Source organism: Gossypium raimondii, chromosome 13 (assembly GCF_025698545.1).
Source record: "Gossypium raimondii isolate GPD5lz chromosome 13, ASM2569854v1, whole genome shotgun sequence".
NCBI lineage: Eukaryota > Viridiplantae > Streptophyta > Magnoliopsida > Malvales > Malvaceae > Gossypium > Gossypium raimondii.
In genome coordinates this window covers 58629818-58651418 of record NC_068577.1, presented here as the reverse complement: position 1 = coordinate 58651418, position 21601 = coordinate 58629818, and the positions used below count along the sequence as shown (strand labels likewise).

The 21601-nt window shown below is 35.8% G+C and overlaps 6 protein-coding genes across 6 annotated transcripts; 1 reads left to right on the top strand and 5 right to left on the bottom strand.

Annotated features, from left to right (window-relative positions):
- Nucleotides 1-1333: 1333 nt before the first annotated feature.
- LOC105783178 (UDP-glycosyltransferase 87A1) lies at nt 1334-3158 on the bottom strand. Its single transcript, XM_012608466.2, has 2 exons — nt 2456-3158; nt 1334-2357 (listed from the first exon to the last, which is right to left on the bottom strand). The coding sequence occupies exons 1-2, from the start codon at nt 2946-2948 to the stop codon at nt 1495-1497; spliced, it is 1356 nt and encodes a 451-aa protein (XP_012463920.1). The 5' UTR covers nt 2949-3158; the 3' UTR covers nt 1334-1494.
- A 125-nt stretch (nt 3159-3283) lies between these two features.
- On the bottom strand, nt 3284-5020 carry LOC105783176 (UDP-glycosyltransferase 87A2). Its single transcript, XM_012608465.2, has 2 exons — nt 4412-5020; nt 3284-4312 (listed from the first exon to the last, which is right to left on the bottom strand). Exons 1-2 carry the CDS (start codon nt 4902-4904, stop codon nt 3447-3449), a joined length of 1359 nt encoding a protein of 452 aa, XP_012463919.1. The 5' UTR covers nt 4905-5020; the 3' UTR covers nt 3284-3446.
- Nucleotides 5021-5596: 576 nt separating this feature from the next.
- Nucleotides 5597-7259, bottom strand: LOC105783175 (UDP-glycosyltransferase 87A1). The gene is made up of 2 exons (XM_012608462.2): nt 6667-7259; nt 5597-6562 (listed from the first exon to the last, which is right to left on the bottom strand). Exons 1-2 carry the CDS (start codon nt 7151-7153, stop codon nt 5670-5672), a joined length of 1380 nt encoding a protein of 459 aa, XP_012463916.1. The 5' UTR covers nt 7154-7259; the 3' UTR covers nt 5597-5669.
- Nucleotides 7260-7391: 132 nt separating this feature from the next.
- Nucleotides 7392-10148, bottom strand: LOC105783174 (glucan endo-1,3-beta-glucosidase 9). Its single transcript, XM_012608460.2, has 2 exons — nt 9721-10148; nt 7392-8782 (listed from the first exon to the last, which is right to left on the bottom strand). The coding sequence occupies exons 1-2, from the start codon at nt 10056-10058 to the stop codon at nt 7666-7668; spliced, it is 1455 nt and encodes a 484-aa protein (XP_012463914.1). The 5' UTR covers nt 10059-10148; the 3' UTR covers nt 7392-7665.
- Nucleotides 10149-13137: 2989 nt separating this feature from the next.
- LOC105781093 (protein LIGHT-DEPENDENT SHORT HYPOCOTYLS 6) lies at nt 13138-14154 on the bottom strand. Its single transcript, XM_012605671.2, has one exon. It carries the CDS (start codon nt 13912-13914, stop codon nt 13258-13260), a length of 657 nt encoding a protein of 218 aa, XP_012461125.1. The 5' UTR covers nt 13915-14154; the 3' UTR covers nt 13138-13257.
- Nucleotides 14155-18803: 4649 nt separating this feature from the next.
- On the top strand, nt 18804-21199 carry LOC105782398 (heat shock 70 kDa protein). The gene has a single exon (XM_012607109.2). It carries the CDS (start codon nt 19090-19092, stop codon nt 21046-21048), a length of 1959 nt encoding a protein of 652 aa, XP_012462563.1. The 5' UTR covers nt 18804-19089; the 3' UTR covers nt 21049-21199.
- The last annotated feature ends 402 nt before the right edge of the window (nt 21200-21601 follow it).

Here is a 21601-nt window from a genome sequence, read left to right as displayed (position 1 = left end):
GACAATGTCAGAATGATTTTGAGTTCCCCTATTATGACTTTGAAAAATCATTGCAAATTTTACAAAAATATTTAGGAGCTGAAGCTGAAATTTATATGCTTAAAATATTGATGAGTCTATTTTCAAGGGAAATAAATGTCAACATAAAATGAATCTTGTACTGAAAGAAACTTAATTTTTGGTGGAGAAGGGTTAAAGCTGCCTAATAGTAGAATAGGGGAAAATTTAAAGAAAATACTGAATTAATTGGCTTAAGTGGAAATTCTGAAATTTTTATGGTAAAATGCTCATTGAGTCTAGTTTCAAAAACAAGAAATAGATCTTAATTTAGAATACTGTAGACCAAGATATAAATAATTTAGTGACTACTACTGAAGTGGACAACCTTGCTGAAAATATGTAATTAGTGAAATCATAATTAATGTTACATATAAGCATACTATACTCAAAATCAAAGGTTCATATATACATATACAAATGTACATAAATATGTGGAATTGAGAGGAAGAGGAAAATAAATAGTAGAAGAGTGTGATGCTAAGAGAGTGTTATAAGTGATAGATTTGCTAATACATATATAAGAATAATTTAAATGAACAGTTGAGACATTAAGTGAATAATATTTTATATGATGTATTAATGAACTTATTTGTAAAAATTTAAAAGTTTGATTAATCTTATAAATTTGATTGAGAATCATATGGTGTTGAAACTGGAAATAGATGCATATGAATTATATGAATTGTGGTATATAAACTTGATTGTAGGTTATGAGAAATGATAAAATGTAAATTAAGTGGACACAAAATCGATGTCACGACAACAAGTTCATCATTCCCAACGAGCTTAAATCAGTGGGTGACGTTGCAACGAGGAACCCCCAACATCGCGACATTGGATTGAGGTTTTGAAAATTTTGTAATTTGGTCCCTATTCAATTATAAACTGTTACGAGAGCTATCGGAAGCTCGTATTGAATTTAGATAAGTTTTTAAATTGTATTGTAATCGGAAATTGATTTTAATAGTTCGATTAGAATGATAAAGTGAATGGAGTTTAACAGTAGTTGCTTCGGCAACGAATATAACAACTTGGTATCGTGACCTGACTACCGAATCGGGTATGAGGGTGTTACAAGCTGACCCCCTTTATATGAGTATGAGTGGTAACACCATCACTCACTATAGAAAATCGAGAAGCTTTGATACCCTTCATACAAAAGGAAGAATTGATAGAGAAAAGAAGAAGAAAACAATGGGAAAAGAGAGAAAAAGAGGAGAAACACTAAGAGTTTTTAAAGAAAAAATGCCTTTCTCATGTTAGTTTTTAAGCAATCAATTAAACAAGGTAGTTACAAAACCATTTTTGAGTCGTTACTGATGTTTGTTATAACAACCAAGTGATACGCACCGTATCACTTAAGTCTTATAACTATTTTTTTATTCTTCAACAAAAAGAAAATGCCCGAGCTTGAGGTACTAAAATACAATTCGATTAATGGTCATTAAACTGTAAAATGCTGTGGATGAAGGAGTTAATAATGGATTCAGATGATCCATGCCTCTCAATGGCTTGCAAACATTCCTTTTGAAGCTCTTTGGCTCTCGCCCTCATTTGTTTGACTTCATCATCACTCTCCAAATCCATCAACTTTGTAACTAAACTAGAAATTTCGCCTCTTGTTGTGAACTGATGTTTCTTTATTCGCCACCCGATCTTCCAGTCCTCCACAATGAGCTTACTGTTGAGGTTTTGATCAGCAAATAGAGGAAACGTAAGAAAAGGAGTGCCTGCAAATATACCCTCTTTAACAGAATTCCAACCACAATGACTCCAAAATCCCCCTATGGAAGGATGGCATAACACCCTCAGTTGGTCACACCATGGCACCACCAACCCCTCACCCCCATACCCATGCTTCAACTTCCAACTTCCCTCACGAGCCACCAATAAGAACCGAACACCACTGTCTTGCAAACCAGCTGTTATTTCCTCCATCTGGACATTTGAAACTGAAAGAAAACTTCCCATTGATACGTACAAGACAGAGTTACTAGGTTGCCTGTCAAGCCATTGCAAGCAGTCACCTTTGTCGCCATGGCTTAAGTCTAAGTAAGGTATAGAAGGGCCAACTGTGTAGATGGAGAGGGACAGTTCTGCTTTTAGAGCGTCAATGGTTTGAGATTCAAGCGCGTAGATTGAAGGTAACAACAGATAATTTGCTTTACCAGCCCACGAAACACACCCCAAGATTTGCTTCAATATAAGTGGATAGATCCCTCCATTAAACCCAGGAAGGTCCAACAAACGTGTCGATGAAACCCCAGGAATGTATTCAACTTGTTCATTCTTGTTGTCTATATCCGATTTGATACGAGCACTAATTAGAGCAATATAAAACAGAATGAATATTACTATATTAGGATAGATTTAGAAGAACAAATAAGTGCATTACCTAGCAAATCTACCGGGAAGTGACCTTTTTCCTGGAAAAGATGGAAATGGTGAAACACTGAAAACATTGTAGTTGACATAGGCCAAAACGAAGCCACAGGGATATTCCTCCTATTTCCAACAGATACCGCCCAAAAAAGATGTGTGTCAGCAATAATAAGAGTAGGTGGAAGCTCAAGTTCATCCAAGAGCTGCTCAAATGGAGCCTCCATCTTGGTCCAAACAGCTTCCAAGAATCCAATCATATCAGAAGCTCGGACCAGTTCAGATGGCACAACGTTTGGTATACATCGAAATCGGATTTTACCAGCTTTCCTTTCAGAGCCTATGAAGCTAAGCCACTCCTCGGTTACCACAAAGGTGATGAGAATGTTATCAGATTTTGAAGCTAGCTCATTGCTAAGGTTCATCAAGGGGTTAATGTGGCCTCGACCAGGGTACGGCATTGCCACTATGTGGCATACGGCCCGCTTTGCGCTGCTGGTGGAGCTCATATCTCAACTTTGTTTTCAACCTGGTGGGAACTGAGATGACGAAAGGATTGTACTTTTATAATGGTGAAACTTGAGACCAAGAGCCTTGAAACCGGTATTTTCTTTATAAGAAGAAAACAAGGAAATGTAACTGGGGACAGATGGATCCTAGAAATTCTAAAAATATGCACATGTAATCCATAAATTAGGATGCTTTAAAGCTTGAATTGCATTTTTTATTCCTGCGTCTTTTCGTTTCTCTACCTTGTAGTTTACAGTATCTTTCTTTAATCTCTTATTTCTAAAAATTATCTTTAAGCAAGTGGGATTTGCAGGCTACCTGAATATAGTAAATATAAAAAAGATGAATTGAATAGCCTTGGTTTAAAATTTTAGTTCGACAGTATAGGGAATTGTACATGCATTTGCACTCAAGAAAAGATTAAGAGTAAAACAATTTATGAATGGAAGCTTAAAACTATTGGTTTTTCAAGAACACAAGACAAGAAAAAGAAACTCTCAGTGGCCTTTTCCTGGTGAAATGGAACTAATAAATGCATCAAGGTTAGCTGCAGAAGACCCTCCTTCAGAAATGGCAACTACACATTTATCCTGGAGTAGTTTTGCTTTTCTTCTAATCTGCTTTCCCTCATCGCTTTCAGCGCCCATAAACCTTCGCACAAGCTCTGCAATATTCTCTTTGGTGACTAATTTTTCAGCTTTCACCGCATCATTGACCCTCCACCCATTTCCCCAATCTTCCACGATTTGCCTACTATTGGTATCTTGGTCCAAAAACAAAGGAAAAGTAAGCATTGGAACACCAGCAAAAACAGCTTCCAGGATGGAATTCCATCCACAATGTGTCCAAAATCCCCCTACAGATGGATGACACAGTACCTTCAACTGGTCACACCAAGGAACTACTAACCCCATATCACCACAACGATCTTTCAACCTTGAAGCTTCTCCCCGGGCCACCCACAAGTATCGAACTCCACTGATTTGCAACCCGGCAACAATTTCATCCATTTGGGTGTTTGAAACTGAAAGGAAACTTCCCAATGAGATGTACAAGACAGAACCTGTTTGTTGAGAATCCAACCATTGAAGGTAGCTTTTAGTTTCACAGGAACTTTCTCCAAGTTCCAGGTAAGGTATGGCAGGGCCGATGGGATAGACGGGGAAATTATAAATTGCCCTTAAGCTATCAAAGGCTTGGGGTTCAAATTCGTTCACTGATGTGAATAGGAGATACTGTGCTTGTGGCACTCTTGAAATGCAGTCGAGAGCAAGTTCCAACACTCTAGGGTCGTCCCTATGGAAAATTGTCCGAAGTTCTTCTACATTGGATGAAGACATTCCTGCTATGCTTTCTACTTGTTCTATTGCAAGGAAGAAAGAAACAGAAAAGAAAAAATTATTAAACGTAGTTTTACTAATTTCAAAATTTAAGGATACTTCACTAATTTAGCATCCCTTACGTATTAGATCAATTTTTGCATGGCTTTGCTTTATATGGAGGTCAAAATGATGAAACATGGAAAACACAGACGCCGACATCGTCCAGAACAGGGCCACCGGAATATTCCTTCGATTCCCCACACCGGTGCTCCATCGAACCTCGATATCTCCTATGATAGCCGCTACAGGCAACTCAAGTCGATCAAGAAGCTGCTCAAAAGGAGCTTCCATCTTTGTCATCACAGCATCGTAGAAGCCTGGAAAGTTGGCGGCTTTAAGCCGCTCAGGTGGGATGACATTCGGGATTGTCTCAAAAAGTATGTTATGGGGCTTGGGATCAGAGCCGATGTAGCCAAGCCATTCTTCTGTCACAACAAAGGTGATGAGAATATCTTTCTTCCTTGAAGCAAGTAGCTTGCAAAGGTTCATCATGGGGTTGATGTGGCCCCGTCCAGGAAACGGCATGGCCACCATGTGGCAAACCCTGGTCGTCCGAATATTTGTTGAATCCATGTCTGGAACTTCACTGAGAGTGATTTGACGAGTTCGTGAGAGTCGATATTTTCCAGCAATGAAAGTTCTTTATCATCGTTGAGAAGACATATTTTCTTTGGACTTTATGGCTAAACAATAAACCAAGGTCTCAAAATTTGTGCTTTCTGAGTCGTCATTGATGACGACCATCGTAAACTTTGTTTTTTAAGGGATTTTAATATACTTTCTGTTTCTTTCTTGAGAAAAGAATATGCCAAAAAGAAGCAGACAAAACTGTAGTGAATTGCTAAGGTGTCACACTGTCACTCAAAAGAATAAATTCGATTTGATTTAGACACTTTACGTCCTTTAAAAGTCGATGGCACTAGAAAATGAGATATATTAGTTTATAATGTCTGAAAACTTTATAGATTATAATAGGAAAACGAATGACTTTGTCTTCCTTGGACTATATGACACATTTTCCTTGTCTGAAAAGGACTTCCATCTTCTTTCTATCTTATCAGATGCCTCATGTTTTGTTTTTGTTTTTGTTTTTACCTTTGATCTCAGCTGTCTTACTAGGCTCATAGGATGTTTCGTATTGAACTTGCCTTCTTTTGAATTCTAGACTTACAAATTAATGGGGTTTTAACTTGAAGTTCATCGTGATGTTATTCTTGGTTCATGTCTGTTCATGCAGAAAAACACTAAAACTTGTAGATGGCAAATGATGTAAAACTTGCTGCCAACTTATAATCAACAAAGTAAAAACAAATGCATAACATTTATATCAAAATCAATTTAATCAATGAGCATTCCATCATGACCTTGTGAGATGTCTTTGATGAAAGCATCAAGATTTCTTTGAGATGATCCGTCCTCGGCGACTGCTTTTCGGCATTTTTCTTTGAGTTCACTAGCTGATTTTCTCCTGTTTTTCACCTCATTGTTCTCTGGATCCATGAAACTTCGGACAAGCTCTGCAATGCTAGCTCTTGTCACCAAACGTCCATCTTTTTGTTGTTCTTTCAACCTCCACCCTATCTTCCAATCATCAACAATTTGCTTACTATTTGGTGCTTGATCAAAAAGTATTGGGAAAGTGAGCATTGGAATGCCTGCATAGATAGCTTCAAGAATGGAATTCCACCCGCAATGTGTTAGAAATCCCCCAATCGAAGAATGGCATAGCACCTTCAGTTGGTCACACCAAGGTACTACCAACCCCATTTCACTGCCTTTTTCCGTTAGCCGAGAAGTTCCTCCACGAGCTACCCACAAATATAGAACACCACTATCTTGTAGCCCAGCAGCAATTTCATCCATTTGGTCATTGGAAACTGAGAGGAAACTCCCCAAGGAGACATACAGAACAGAACATGGAGGATGAATATCAAGCCATTGCAGATAACTGGGGACATTTTGAACCATAGTCTCTGAGGAGTTCCCATGAAGTTCAAAGTAGGGGATTGCAGGGCCAATCGTATATATCGGAATATTGAACCTTGCTTTTAGAGTGTCAATGGCATGTCCTTCAAGCTCATAGACTGAAGTGAATAGAACATATTTGGCTTTTTGCACCCATGAAATGCATTCCAACGTAAGCTGGATCACTTGCCTCGTACTTCCTTCAAATATCATCCGAATATCCGGTGAAATTCCAGAGCTCTGCTCCGCAAGCTCACTTCCATTATCTGTATACTGTCATCAATTAATCATTAACATCATGTAACAATTGAGACATATTGGCAGAATATGGAAAACACTACAAGGAAAACGTTATACTGTAAATCAGTACCTAATGTATCGATCAAGAAAAGCCGGTTTTCTGTGAGAACCATGCTATGCAATACAGAAAAAAATTTTGCTGATGTTGTACAGAGCGAGGCCACAGGAAAGTTTCTTCGGTTTCCCATGCAAATTGCCCATTTCAATTCAGTATCGGCTATGATAGCAGTCACTGGTAGCTCAAGAGTATCAAGGAGCTCCTCAAATGGAGCTTCCATCTTTGTCATAACAGCTTCATAAAAGCCAGGAAAATCAGCACCACGAACCAGCTCAGACGGGAGAACATTTGGTATCGAAGCAAAGTGGATGTTATCAGGCTTGGTGTAGGATCCGATAAAACCCAACCACTCTTCGGTGACAACAAAGGTGATAAGAAGATCATGCTTCCTTGAAGCTAGTAACTTGCACAGGTTCATCATAGGATTGATATGGCCTCTTCCAGGATAAGGTATTGCCACCAGAGTGCCGGAGATAGGTCTCGTGTGGACCGGATTCATGCCAGATATTTAACAAAGAGCAAGATATGGGGAAGAATTCTGAAAACAATCTGGCAAACGCAATTGATGTAAAGTTTATATATACAAATATTTTTAAAAGTTTTCAGTTTATATTTTATTGTGTGACTTGCAAGTTTGGCCTGTAGTTATTGGGCGGTAACAGTTGGGACCACAAAGCAACCTAGATGAATGGTTGATCTCACACAGTAACCAAGAGGATAAACTGGTAAACAGGGTATGTTCAACAATATAGTCTTTGATTAATGTCAATCATCACTTTGATGCTAAAGTTTGACTAGAAAAATTGAAATCAAGGTTACATTTCCAGCACAAACAACCCCAAAGATACAAAATGACTCTCAGTACACAAAATTGAGGTCAACTTAATTTTCTCCCATCCTTTTTCTTTCAACTGAAAACCAGCAACTAACAGAGCTTTGGGAGCTAATCTAATTCCCTGCAGAAGAAATATCACAGCAATCAGCCTTTTGTAATTTAAAAAGCATCTCTCTCTACCATGTGAAACCCAATAAACATGAAAAAAGGCAGGCCAACAGCAATATTATCCTCAGAAAGATATAAGCCTCATGAGCAGAAGTTGAATGGGAAGTTTGAAGTTCAACAAAAAATCTGCAAGTATCAACCGATGGATCAACAGTAGTGATGAGACCCAACCCCCCAAAATCACAGCTATCTGCCCTTTGATCATTCTGCTGATAGTAGCTGTTAAATGCGTAGGAAATATTACTGGGCCAGCTGATATTGGAACAGGAGCCACCTGGAGACAGCGCAGTACAATCAGATGTAGAACATGCCTCCAAAGCACTTGCAGATGCATTTGACAAATCTTTGTTATTGTTTACAACGCACCATTTTGGAGCAAGGTATTCAACGAATTGAGCATTCACAAGGTTTTTAGTGCCCTGGCCGAAGTTAAAATGGTACTTGGCTTGGCCATCAAAAGTGAACACCCCCCAGTGTCGCTCAAAATTTCCAGAGGTTATGCTTCTATGGTCCTCATCCAAGAGGCTAAACATGAATGTTTCGATAGGAGGATTCCGGGGTCTAAGAGGAGTTCCTGTTTTGCTATGAAGGTGATCAATGAGGCCCTTCATAAATGTCTCAGCAATAGATGAGGTTGCATTGGCTGCTCCATCAGTAGGCCAACCAATGCGTGCAACAACAATATCTATCTCTGGAAACCCAATCTTTGATAATGCACTAACAAGGGTATCATAACTTAAATCGAAGCTGTTTTTGTAAGTTCTATGACTGTCATTATGATGACGAGCATTTTCCTTGAAAAGACTAAAGTCAAGGGATATGTTCTTGTTCTGCTGGAAACTTATAAATGGAGAAATAGTCACAAAGAAAGGAGAGTGATGCTTGCTGAGAAATGTAAGTAGTTCGATCATGGTTTTATTGAGGTCAGTCCTGAAGTGTCCTTTTGAAGGCCGACCAGATTCAGACACAAACGTATCAAAACTACATGGAACAACAACTTTCACTTCACCCGCCAAGTTTGCTTTTGTTAAAGCTGCTTGGATGTTCATCGCTGCTCCAATGACAAAGGGATGAAACTGATCACCATAACTTTGGAGAAATGGTTCATCTCCAACAGCAACATACCTACAAAAGGTTTACTCAGCCATTGATGTAGAAGGAGAACAAATCTCAATCATAACTTAATAAACCAAAAGAAAAGGGCAAGAACTTTACAAAGGAAAATGTGATGCATCCCATAAAGATTGGACAAAGTTTTGCACTAGCTATGAGAAGGGAACCCTCAACTAAGTAGAGTTGCTGTATGATTCTCGAAAATGATATGACTAAGAACATGTAAATGCAAATGCTTAGCATACCTATGACGTTTGTAAGGTCATTATCCACAAAATAATCCAACTGAACCGATATATCAAGTTGCCCTTACCTTTCAATGCCTTTTGACCTTCTACCAGGAAAAAGGAAAATCCAAATGCTCATTGAAGTTGTTTGAAGGGAAAAAAGAAAACTGTTTTTGGCGCCAAAGACATAGATATTTGGTGGCCAAACCAATTGGCAAAATCTTAATCAAAGACAAATGCAATGGTCAAGTCCCAGGCTTCCAGCCATAGTGAACCTGCAGTGGCTTCTATAGTACTTTCAGACCAAGTCTCTGGTTTCCATTCAGTTAGCTCTTATTAGGCCTAATGTCTAAGAGACAAAAATGCTAAACCAAATCAACATTCATAAATTCTGCAATAAAGCACTGAAAATCAGTAGTTCAGTACCACTGGTTTGTTATCTTTAAACTGATATAGCTGAGCTTTCCTACTAAATTGTAGCTTACAAACACCCAACAAAGGAAAAAAAGCCATCAAAATCAGCAACTCACCTACCCACATTACCATTCCAAACCCTAACATCAAAACTAAATGAAGAACCTCATACCGGAACATGAAAAATATATACCCCGTAATTTAAAATAAACAAACAAAATTAAAGGAAACAAAATTATGCCTTAACATCAAACCAAAGACAAAGATATATTTAAAAAAAAAAAGGAGGAGGAAGACAAAAAAAAATACTCAATTCGAACTCCAGCTTCACCATGAGAGAAGTAACGGGTGACATTATCATGGACCCAACTCTCAGCAGCTTTCCTAGAGGAGTTAAGAGTTTTGAGCATGGAATTGGGGATGCCCAGAGTGACAACAATGTTGGAGCCAGAGAGAGCTTGTAGCACAAGTGGGTCAGCATCGAAAAGCTTGACCTTGGAAACCTCGTTGGACTTCAAGAGCTCAACCACCTTGGGAGGTGGGAGAGGGTGAGAAGACATGGTACCCCAGTTGACGCCTATGGCGTCAGCTGTAGAACCAAGAAGGCATAGAATGGTGAGAAAGAGAAACACTGGGAAGGGATACATATGCTATGATAGCAATGAATTAGTTGGTTTTGGTGGAGAGACAGTGAGGTAGAAATGAGTGTGCTCTGTTCTCCTTTTTACAACTGAGCTTTTAAAACATATATGGTTTTAATTATGCTACAATCCCTATACTATCGCCATATATAAAATTTAATTCTTTTATTTTTACTTTTAATTTCAGAAATTTAAACCTCTAATATTGATAGCATTGCAAAAGAAATTTCATCAAATTGAATTACGGGGCGTTTTTTTTAAAAGTAGTCATTTAAATTTTTCTTGGAAGCCATGTAAGTAGAAAAAAAATCGATTGTTACTCTTTCTTATTTGAAATTATGATCCCAAACTTAATAATTTTATTTTATTAAACCAATTGGCATAGACTTGCATAAATTCAACTACCTTGGGGTTGAATGCTTGATTGGTATAGGAATAGGAATAGGATGGAGACCAGTTCATCACATGATTGGCCTAAAAGTGAGAATATATGGTCTTTGACTAGTATTTATTTTTTATCCAAAAGAATAAAAGGCATATGTTGGGAAAAGGTTACAAGAAAAAACAGGGCCTAAAGGCATTGTTTTGATGTGCAAGGTCATAGTTGGGAGTTATACCGAAATGGGGTTGCCTTGGCAAAATGGGGTTTATAAGAGAAGAGAGAGCAGGTGAGGTTTGTGATACATGTCATTGCGGAGTTCGGATGATGTGATTGAGGCTTGAAATGCATGTGTTTTACTTTGAAACATAACTTATTATGGCCAGTAACTATTGTCTGTAGAGAATTGAGTTAGCAATGGAATGGGTTCCATATATATACAAGAATGAGTTTTTGATGGATTGGGGTATGTCCATTTCAAAGATGTCACCTTTGGGAGGTTAGTTAAAAAGGCAAAGCAGCCCAACTGAAGGGTTGGAATGAATTGCAGTTCCCGAGTGAGCGTTGCACGTCATGCGAATCTCTGCCCTTGCCTTATTTCCTCACATCACATTTCCACTTCCAAGTCTTACGAAGAATCACTCCTTTCGGTTTTCTACTACTTGCTTCACCTCTTAAAGCCAAAATGTAATGATAAAAACAGGGTTAGGTTAAAGGCAGAGCCAAAAGAGAAGATTGAAGATGCAGGTTTTTGGTCTACACCGTCCCTGAAATGCTGTCGGCGACCCAAACAACAGCTTTTCAAACCAGCTGAGAGGGGTGGGACCCACTCTTGTCCTATTCATTCTTTACAATCTTTGTTGGGTCTTGGCTTCTCATCACTTCATCTATTTACTTGTTTACCTCTCACTTAATGCAACGTTCAACTTCTTCAATCACAGCTCTTCTCCAAACATTGTTGATGAGGTTTATAAATAGTTTACCATAATTTCTAATAATAAATGAAAATTTGTGGTTACACTTATCATTACAAATTTGTTTGATTTAATTAGTCGGATATCATTTTAAATTTATAATCCCACGGGGCAACTTTCTTATCAATTATCATCTATTATATATAGATTTGTGTTAGAAAGTGATTAATCTACAAAATTCATTATTTATGTGTTCTTTAGAATTAAAGGAGATTGATTCATGTTTGAGATAATTTATTATTTATTTTTCATACTACTAACCACGCACTAAGAATTATAACTATGAAAGCCCTCCTTAGGTAACGACAAAAGCAACAATTGGCCTCTATGTATTACGACCTTTTCCCTTTCGGACGTCACTTTAATTGCTTACTTTTCACTTCAATCAAATTAATGTAGACTAGTAGAGATGCAATGAGAGATTGATCAAAGTTGGAGTTCATATCCTCATCCTCATCCTCATCATATATAACTGTACAAACATGAATTAATATCTACCTAAACCTGATTAGAGGCCATTTTGATCTATAGGAATTTATTGTTTTTGGGGGGAATGACTAGAGTTTACGTATATTACAACAAAAAGCTTAATCCATGAAACAAGAAAAAAAGAACTTGTAAAAATAGAAACAATTTAAGCTATGATGATAAGAGAGCAAAAAATGTAGCAATGGTCTGATTTGATATATAGATATACAAATGAAAGTCAGAAATAAGAATTTGAGTTGTGGGTCTATGTTATTATAGCAAAACAGAAGAATATTATGGAGTGTTATCATAATATATATGTATATATAAATACATACATACACTTATGCAATAGAACGGAAGAAAAGGGTTGGCTAGCTACTGGTCCTTTTCGCTGTTAGGCAGTGCCTGCTTACCCAAAGGCAGCAATCACAAGGATCATTTTTATTAATTATTATTCATCCATGCTTGCAATGCAGATAGAGAAATTAGAAAGTGTTGTTTTCCAGATGGAGAAAAAGAATGTGAGAGGAAGAGAGGAGAGAAGCAGATAATTTAGAGAGGATGGGATTTAAAAGAGTTATATATAAAAGCAAATTAAAAGAGAGAATAAAACAAAAAACCCTCAAAGTCTTAGATGAAGGTTTTATTAGTTAAATGCAGAGAGGTGCACGTGTGCATATATATATATATAACACAGCTGAAGATGAAGAAAGCCGGGACCAGATCACGTACTGTTGTTTAGAGAAATCTATTTTGTAGTATAAGATTCCGCTAACAAGTGTTTGTGTTGTGTTCAGTGTAACAAGTCTTCTCTTGTCTCCTCACACTTTGTATTAATTTGTCAGCTAAAAACATATCTTAACCCCACCCAACTACCCCCCCCCCCCAAAAAAAAATCCATACAAATGCAAAATTATCTGATTGGACTAAAGCTTACAAATAGGTCAAAACAATGAAAGCTACCCAATAGCGATAATGATACTTTGCCAAGTTAATTTACTTGATAACATGAATGCAAAGTTACCCATTAGTTCGTTGTTGAGGAAGAAGCTAAAGTTAAATAATTATAGAAGCAAAAAAGGCTCTCTATTTTTTTTTTTTTTAAAGATGGAGTACAAGGGGCAGGGGATATTAAAAATAGATTAATAACTCTCGTCTTATTGTTTTTATTTCAACTTATACATATATATGTATGTGCTTATATATATAGTAATCATGTTCATGCATGACAAGAAATGAAGAAACTGTAGAAGTGGAAAAATGTCGAAAGTGATTAAACAAGATTGCTAACTAAACTTAGTTCATGTGATAACTCATCATAATCACATAAAACAGCTATTAGAAGACAAAATAAAAAATAAAATAGTAATTAAGAGAACAACTATAAGCTATTAGTGGTAGCAGCAGCGGTGACAGTACCAACGTTAGCCGTAGTTCCACCAGAACTATCATCACCGGCAGCACCACCAGGTGGTTGAGTACCAGAAGCCGCCGACACAGCCGTAGTAGTAGGCCTTTTTCGCTTCTTTTTCTCATAAGGAATCCCTCTAGCTTTAGCCTGCCCTCCTCTCACTTCCCTCAAATAAATCCTCACAGCCCTCGTCCCAAAAGGGTTTGATTCCCGACGTCCACCGTTTTCTTCATAAGCAGCTCTCAGCCGTCCGATCAACGCGTCGAGGCTACCCCACGCTTGCTTGAGTGGACAAGAACAAGGATCGGGCGGGTTTGCATGTCCGAAATAAGGACAAGCCGTTACGTGAACCTTAGTTTTGCCGAACTGGTCAAGATATTTCAAGAACTCGATTACGTGTGCGCCGCTGCAACGAGATAGCGTCAGTGGGGGCTTGTGGTTCTTCAAGTACTGCAAGAAAGTGTTCCAGTCGCGACGCTTTTGTGACTCGTAGCGACTCGGTGGATGAGCTGGAGAAGAAGACAATTCACCAGCTCCACCTTGTTGTGAATCCATCAGCACCGGTGCTGTAGCTGATGATGAACCCTCGTTGATGCTATTCGGGTTGGCTCCGGAACCAGAATCCATCGATTTAAAACAAAAAAGAACACTAAACCTATCAAAATCCTAAGCTCTTAGGTTAGGTAAAATAGTAGTATTAGGGTTCATATTGAAAGAAGTGATAGGCTCCCCCACCCACCGGTGACAGGAAAGATTTGCTTGTATTCTCTTTATTGGAGATAGAGAAGAAGATATGATTCTGAGTTAAAGAAGGAAAGAAAATGAATTGATGTTAGAAAAAAAAAACCAAGTAGCAAGAACAGGAATATCGATGATGTGGGACGTCCAAATACACTTGTTACGTACATTTTTATATTTGAAAATTAAATATTCAAATATAATACTGTAGATTACGAAGTGGATCATGAGAAATGGTGGTGTGTACTCTTTGTGTATGTATATTGCTCAATATTCAATAATATATAGTGTATATAGTTTTCATGTAGGGTGGATCACATGGTGGCCCCAATGGAGGTGACATGGTTCACTATTGAATCCCATCCCCGGCGGCCCCATCACTCCTTTTTCCGCTAAAGGATCCATATTCCATAAATATAAAAGCAAAACTAAATGGGGAGCTTCCTAGTTGCTGTGTAGAAGTGCAGTACACGTTAGGAAATCGAGAGTGTGCATGGGATAGTTATGGTTGTGGGGGTGCATTTAAAGAGTTAAATTGAAATGATAAGACAGAGATGAAATTATTAAGAGAAATAATAATTAACTTTAAAAAGATTAATCAATCTCCATAAATAGAAAAATCCCCTTCATTTAAAATTAAAATGTATATATAAACATAAAATATAAAAAAGGGCAACACCAATAAGAATGCACATGCACCATGCATTTGCTGGTAGCCACAGTATTTGATGTTTACATTTTACCAAGGAATAGGACTCCTGAATTAACTTCAATTGTACAATCATTGCACATTTTGTCCTACCGACCCAAACATTTTACATCTTCAATAATCCCAAAAATATATATAATTTAGATACAACAAATAAAAATATGTTAGTACATGCTTCTTGAGTTATTATTATATGTATACATAGAATAATCGCTTTTCTACAATTATAATCTAAAGAAATATATATACACATTGCATTTTGCTTTGGACTGCACGTCAAGCCAATGTCATATGTTGACGATCATGAACAATGATTTATAATATATTAGGTTTTTATCCTGTTTTTAATATCAATTAAAATTATTTGAATTATTTTATATTTTATTGAATTATGTAAATAATATGATAAAAGCAATAATAATAAATAGTAAATATTATTTTATCTTCTATCTAAACATGAATTTTATAAGAAGAATATTAATAGAATTGTGAACATAAATTTTAGTAAAAATATTAACAGCTTTTTTAAAATTATAAGAATATAAAAAGAAAAAATATAACAAAATATTCAAAATCTGAGTGGATTTCATATAAACAAATTTTGGTAGAATTTGGATTTGAAATTAATTAATTAATTAGTATAAGAAAATTAGAGTAATAATATGGGATGTACCGGAAATCATATGAAAAATGTTAAAATATATTAAAATTATTGAAAAATGTTTAGAAATATTTAAAATGAATAGTTCAACCGATTGAGTGCGCCTTTGGATGAGCGGTGTGTTCGCTTATGGTAAAGTTAAAAATAGCGGTGACGGTGAAATAAAAGATTTTATCGCACCACAATCACTGTCAACCCAAAGGCATTTTGAATCGAGCTCAATTGACATGGCTATTATTGTTAATGCAGGAGGACGTAAGTTTAAGTATACTGAAACGTATTATAATCACACTTTTACCACATCGCCTCGTCAATAATATTGAGTAGCATTTTGGTGGTGGTGATAGTAATTAAAACAACAATGGAGTTTGAAGACAGATTGAGTGATCTCCTCGATTTCTTTCATTGATATACGTATCTAAAAAAGTAGCGTGAAGGAATATAATGCATAAAATCATAATCTTTGTATACCCTACCACTAATGAATGGTTCTTTTCAGTCATGCAATAATATTTTTCATATTTCACCTCTTCACTCCTCAAACTCTGAAGCAATCAATCAAAGCTAAGAATGCCAAAACCCTACCTTTTTACAATGGAGTGGGGATATCATTCAAATAACAAAGGATCAAAAGATCTAATACAGTAAATATTGGTCTCGGGTACACAGCCAGGCTGATAGGTTGTACACCATCACAAAGCTGCGTCATCTTTGTTGATTTCTATATTATGAAAGGCTGTTGTACGTATATGCATGTGTGTAACAGGGCCTCATTGTTTTTTCTAATAACCCCATCTACCATCATCCATAGTCTAGTCTAATATTCCCTGGCCCCTTGTAGGGTCTATGTCCTTCTTATGTTGACCAAAACTTAGTAAAAGTTCACTTTTTGGATAAACCATTATTTTAAGTCCCATCTTTATACCTAAGAAATCAATGGAATAGTTTTTTTTTTAAATGTAATTTGCTGAAGGGTGAGAATCTAGATAGAGTCATAATTACCAAAACCTATGCTATGTTAATAGGGTTGTGTATGTAATAATAAAAAAATAGTTAATGGATGGGATGAAGTGTGAGCTCGAGCTTTTGTTGTTTGTTTGTAAACTTTGAATGAGCGATGGGAAAATTTACTGAAATGGGACGATGACGGCCCCCAACCCTTCCGTAGCCATACGTGTAAGTCCATGTTATTTTTGGACTGTGCTTTCATGGGCCTCCCGTTACCGTCACCAAAATTTACACACAGTCGTGGTTTTTTCTTTTTACTACAAATATTAATATATATATATTTTAAAAATTCACATGTATAATTATAAATATAAGTATAAATAATATAAATCTGATTTATTAGTATTAGAATAAATTAAATGCAAGGAATAATAAACCCAGACTTAAATTAGAATAAATTTAGATATAATTAGTACATAATGAAATTTTAGTTCAAATCGAGGTAGAGCTAAAAAATTTTTAGATGATAATTTGAACTATAAAACTTTAAGAACTAAAAATATAATATTGCTATTGTATTAGCATAAAATTTTACAATTTTAAGAAATTAGATTATAAAATTTCGAGTCATTCAAAATTATTTTAGTCTTTTTAACATAAATAATCATATTTTTGACAAATGTGATTTATTATTTTGGATAATTGTCGTGCAGTGAAACTTTTTACCTTATAGCTACAATAATTAATATTATTGTCACTACTATTTTAACATTATCGAAATAAACATATCGTCCATCCAAAAACATCTTTAATAATTATATAGCAACACCTACTTCTCAAAAAAAGAATTAATCAAAATATATTTTTACAAAATCATCCAAATAATTAACAAAATTAAATTAATATGAAAAAACTTTGGTGGGTTTGCAGGGTTAAAAAGGAAAGGAAGAGCTGACAAGCTATCCTATCCTTTACAACTTACATTCCGTAGTGCATTCTCAAGTTGTCTCATCATCCAATCAAATGTTCACGTTTAGGAGTCAGAGGTTAAATTATACATTTTTATAAAATTTAAAATGTAATTTTATTGTTATATTTATTTATATTTTTAGAGATTTTAGAAGGATGAAATCAAAATTACATTATTTTTGAGAGAATTAAATTATAATTTTAAAATTTAAAGGTCTTAAACATAATTTTCTTAATTTAATGTTTTATGTGTACAAACGAAACAAATTAAAGTTTGCACATCATATTGCATATTAAAACTAGATTTATTTATAATTATGGTAAATTTAAATAATTATAATAATTTATATAAAATAAGATGTATTGAAAATGAAAAAAATACACAAATGTATTAAAATGTACACATCTCTTAGTTAATAATCTGTAAAATTTATCGAAATTTTAACCTTTTAAATATGTGACATTAAAAATAGTAATTATATATATTTAAAAAAACTTAGCACAAAAAATTATTTAAAAAATTGTCCACAAGATTGTTTCTACTATAATTGATATTAATTCAAAAAATATTATTAGTATGGATAAAAGCGCTATGAAAATTCTTGTAATAGGAACTAGATTGCTTTTTGCTTCATTAATTAAGCAATAGGTAATTAATTTCAATAAGTTAGATAAAAGAGTAAATTAGTCATTCTATTAAAAAATTATCCAAATGCACTGTTAAAAATTGACATGGCTACTGGAATAACCAAATAGTTCACCAAATATACTTCATACTGATATGTAGAGATCAACTTTTAATAATATAAATGAATGAATTTAAAAAAAAATCAATTTACTCTTTAATATAACTAATTTACCTTTTTTTTTTAAATAGAGAAGAAAATACAATCCAACTACTTCTAGAGGTACTCATAGCCCGAGTCGGGTTTGAGTTGAGTTTAAACATGATATTAACATATTTTCTGTTTGCCCAGTCCAATCCGAAATATAGGTCTAAAGTTTTATCCAAATTCACCCATATTTGCAAAAGATTAATCAAAGCTCATTTTAAACTCACCCATATTATATTTAAAATATTTTTATTTTAATATTATTAATTTTATTTTTTTATTTATTAAATTTTTTAATAGTCATGCTAACATCATTTTAATGTTTACATTAGAATAATATTATATATTTAATATAAGTTTATTTTTTTAATATATTTTAAATTACATGTTATATAAAAATAACATAATATAAAATATTATAAACTTAAAAATATATCGGGTCGAGCCAAGCTTAAGCCTTAAATGTTCGAGTTTAATTTATTTTTAAACAGATTTAAACTATTTTATTTAAGTCTATTTTTCAGGACTAAATAGATAATCCTAGCCATGTGTAAGCGCATCCTATTTTTTCCCGCTCCATTAAAAAAATATGTTTAGAAGTTACAACACGTAACTAGACATGCGATGAACTGTAAGAAGGAACAACAGCCCAACCAAACAAATAAAAGCACCTCATCGTCTTCCGCCTCTCTAGAACTCTCTAGCTTCATCGCTCGCTTTCTAATTTCTTCCATTTTTACTACCTTTCCACTCATGTCTCGAATTTTCTTCATTTCTCCTAAATCCCCTCCCCCCTTTTGTATATATACCTCACCGGGTTCCCTTTGCTAAATCATCAGCCAACATTACTCATACATCTAAGCAATCGATTAAACCAGACAAGCTCTCTTAAAAATCCCTTTATTTTCCCTGTATAATTCTTGTTTCTTGTTTAACGCATAAGAATGGCGGCCAAAGCTGAAGGCAAGGCAATTGGGATTGATCTCGGGACGACATACAGTTGTGTTGGTGTATGGCAGAATGATCGAGTGGAGATTATTGCCAACGACCAAGGTAACCGAACGACACCGTCTTACGTTGCTTTCACCGACACCGAGCGTCTCATCGGTGATGCTGCTAAAAACCAAGTCGCTATGAACCCACAGAACACTGTTTTCGACGCTAAACGTCTAATCGGTCGTCGATTCTCTGACCCAGCGGTGCAAGCCGATATGAAGCATTGGCCTTTCAGGGTTGTTGCCGGCCCTGGTGATAAGCCGATGATCGTCGTTAATTACAAGGGTGAAGAGAAGCAGTTCGCTCCTGAAGAAATTTCTTCCATGGTGTTAGTCAAGATGAAGGAGGTTGCCGAGGCCTATATGGGTCAAACCGTGAAAAACGCTGTTATCACCGTGCCTGCTTATTTCAATGATTCCCAAAGGCAAGCTACAAAAGATGCCGGATCCATTTCCGGGCTTAATATTTTAAGGATTATCAATGAGCCAACGGCTGCTGCAATTGCGTATGGCTTGGACAAGAAGGCATCAAGGTCCGGCGAGAAGAACGTATTGATTTTCGATCTGGGTGGTGGCACTTTCGATGTTTCATTGTTGACGATTGAAGAAGGTATATTTGAAGTTAAAGCCACCGCTGGTGATACTCATCTTGGTGGTGAAGATTTCGACAACAGGCTTGTTAATCATTTCGTTCAAGAATTCAAAAGGAAACATAAGAAAGATATCAGCACCAATGCAAGAGCTTTGAGGCGATTAAGGACGGCATGCGAAAGGGCTAAAAGGACTCTTTCATCCACTGCTCAAACCACCATTGAAATTGATTCACTCTATGAAGGTATTGATTTCTATTCCACTATTACAAGAGCAAGGTTCGAGGAGTTGAACATGGATTTGTTTAGGAAATGCATGGAACCTGTTGAGAAATGTCTACGAGATTCCAAAATCGACAAGAGTCAGGTCGATGAAGTTGTTCTTGTTGGTGGATCAACCAGGATTCCTAAAGTTCAGCAACTTTTACAAGATTTCTTCAATGGCAAGGAACTTTGCAAAAGCATAAATCCCGATGAAGCTGTTGCTTATGGTGCTGCTGTTCAAGCTGCTATTTTAAGCGGTGAAGGGAACGAAAAGGTCCAAGATTTGTTGCTTCTTGATGTTACTCCTCTCAGCCTTGGTCTTGAAACTGCTGGTGGAGTGATGACGGTGTTGATTCCAAGGAACACAACGATTCCAACAAAGAAGGAACAGATTTTCTCTACATATTCTGATAATCAGCCTGGGGTTTTGATTCAGGTATATGAAGGTGAAAGGGCTCGAACCAAAGACAACAATTTGCTCGGCAAGTTCGAGCTGACAGGGATCCCACCAGCACCAAGAGGCGTTCCACAAATCAATGTCTGTTTCGACATTGATGCAAATGGTATCTTGAACGTGTCTGCTGAAGATAAGACTGCAGGTGTAAAGAACAAGATAACAATTACAAATGATAAGGGAAGATTGAGCAAGGAAGAGATTGAAAGAATGGTACAAGAAGCAGAGAGGTATAAAGCAGAGGATGAGGAAGTGAAGAAGAAGGTGGAAGCTAAGAATGGGCTTGAGAATTATGCTTACAATATGAGGAACACTGTGAAAGATGACAAGTTTGCTGGGAAACTCGACCCTGCAGAGAAGCAGAAGATTGAGAAAGCCATTGACGATACAATTGAATGGCTTGATGGGAACCAGCTGGCTGAAGTTGATGAATTTGAGGACAAGTTGAAGGAATTGGAAGGTATTTGCAATCCCATCATTGCAAAGATGTATCAAGGAGGTGCTGGAGGTGATGTGCCAATGGGTGGTGGTGCTGAGACGCCTAACGGTGGTGGGTCTGGTGGGTCTGGTGCGGGGCCCAAAATTGAGGAAGTGGATTAAGTTCCATGGCTTTTCTTCTGTATATTAAATTGCCTGCTGTTGTCTCTGTTCTTTTTTTGTGTGTGTGTACCTTGGTTTGGCTTGTATTACGTGATGGATGCGATAGGTGAGGTTTTTAAGATGTTGCAATAAAAACTTGAAATTTCATTCACCTCAACATAAGTACTCTTCAACTCTCCATTATTTTCAGATTATGATTTTACAAATACTTAATAGGGTAAGTAATTACACCCTAGAAGTTAATAGGAGGTTAATTTTTTTGGAGTTTTAAGCGATAAGTTGTTGATTGGTATAATAAATCATTATTTATCAACAAAATAAAAAATGTCTTAAATTTAAGTCGATTTAATGATTATTTTGAATACTAGAAATTGTTGAATTTTGATTCCTATATTTATGATATTTACAATTGTTTCATGAAAAAATATAAAAAAAGTTTTGATTAGTGTAAATAGAAAAGATTAAACGACAAATAATTTAAACAAAAATTTGTGAATAATTTAATGTCTAATTTATAATTTTTTTAAAGTTGAGTAATTAAAATATAACATAT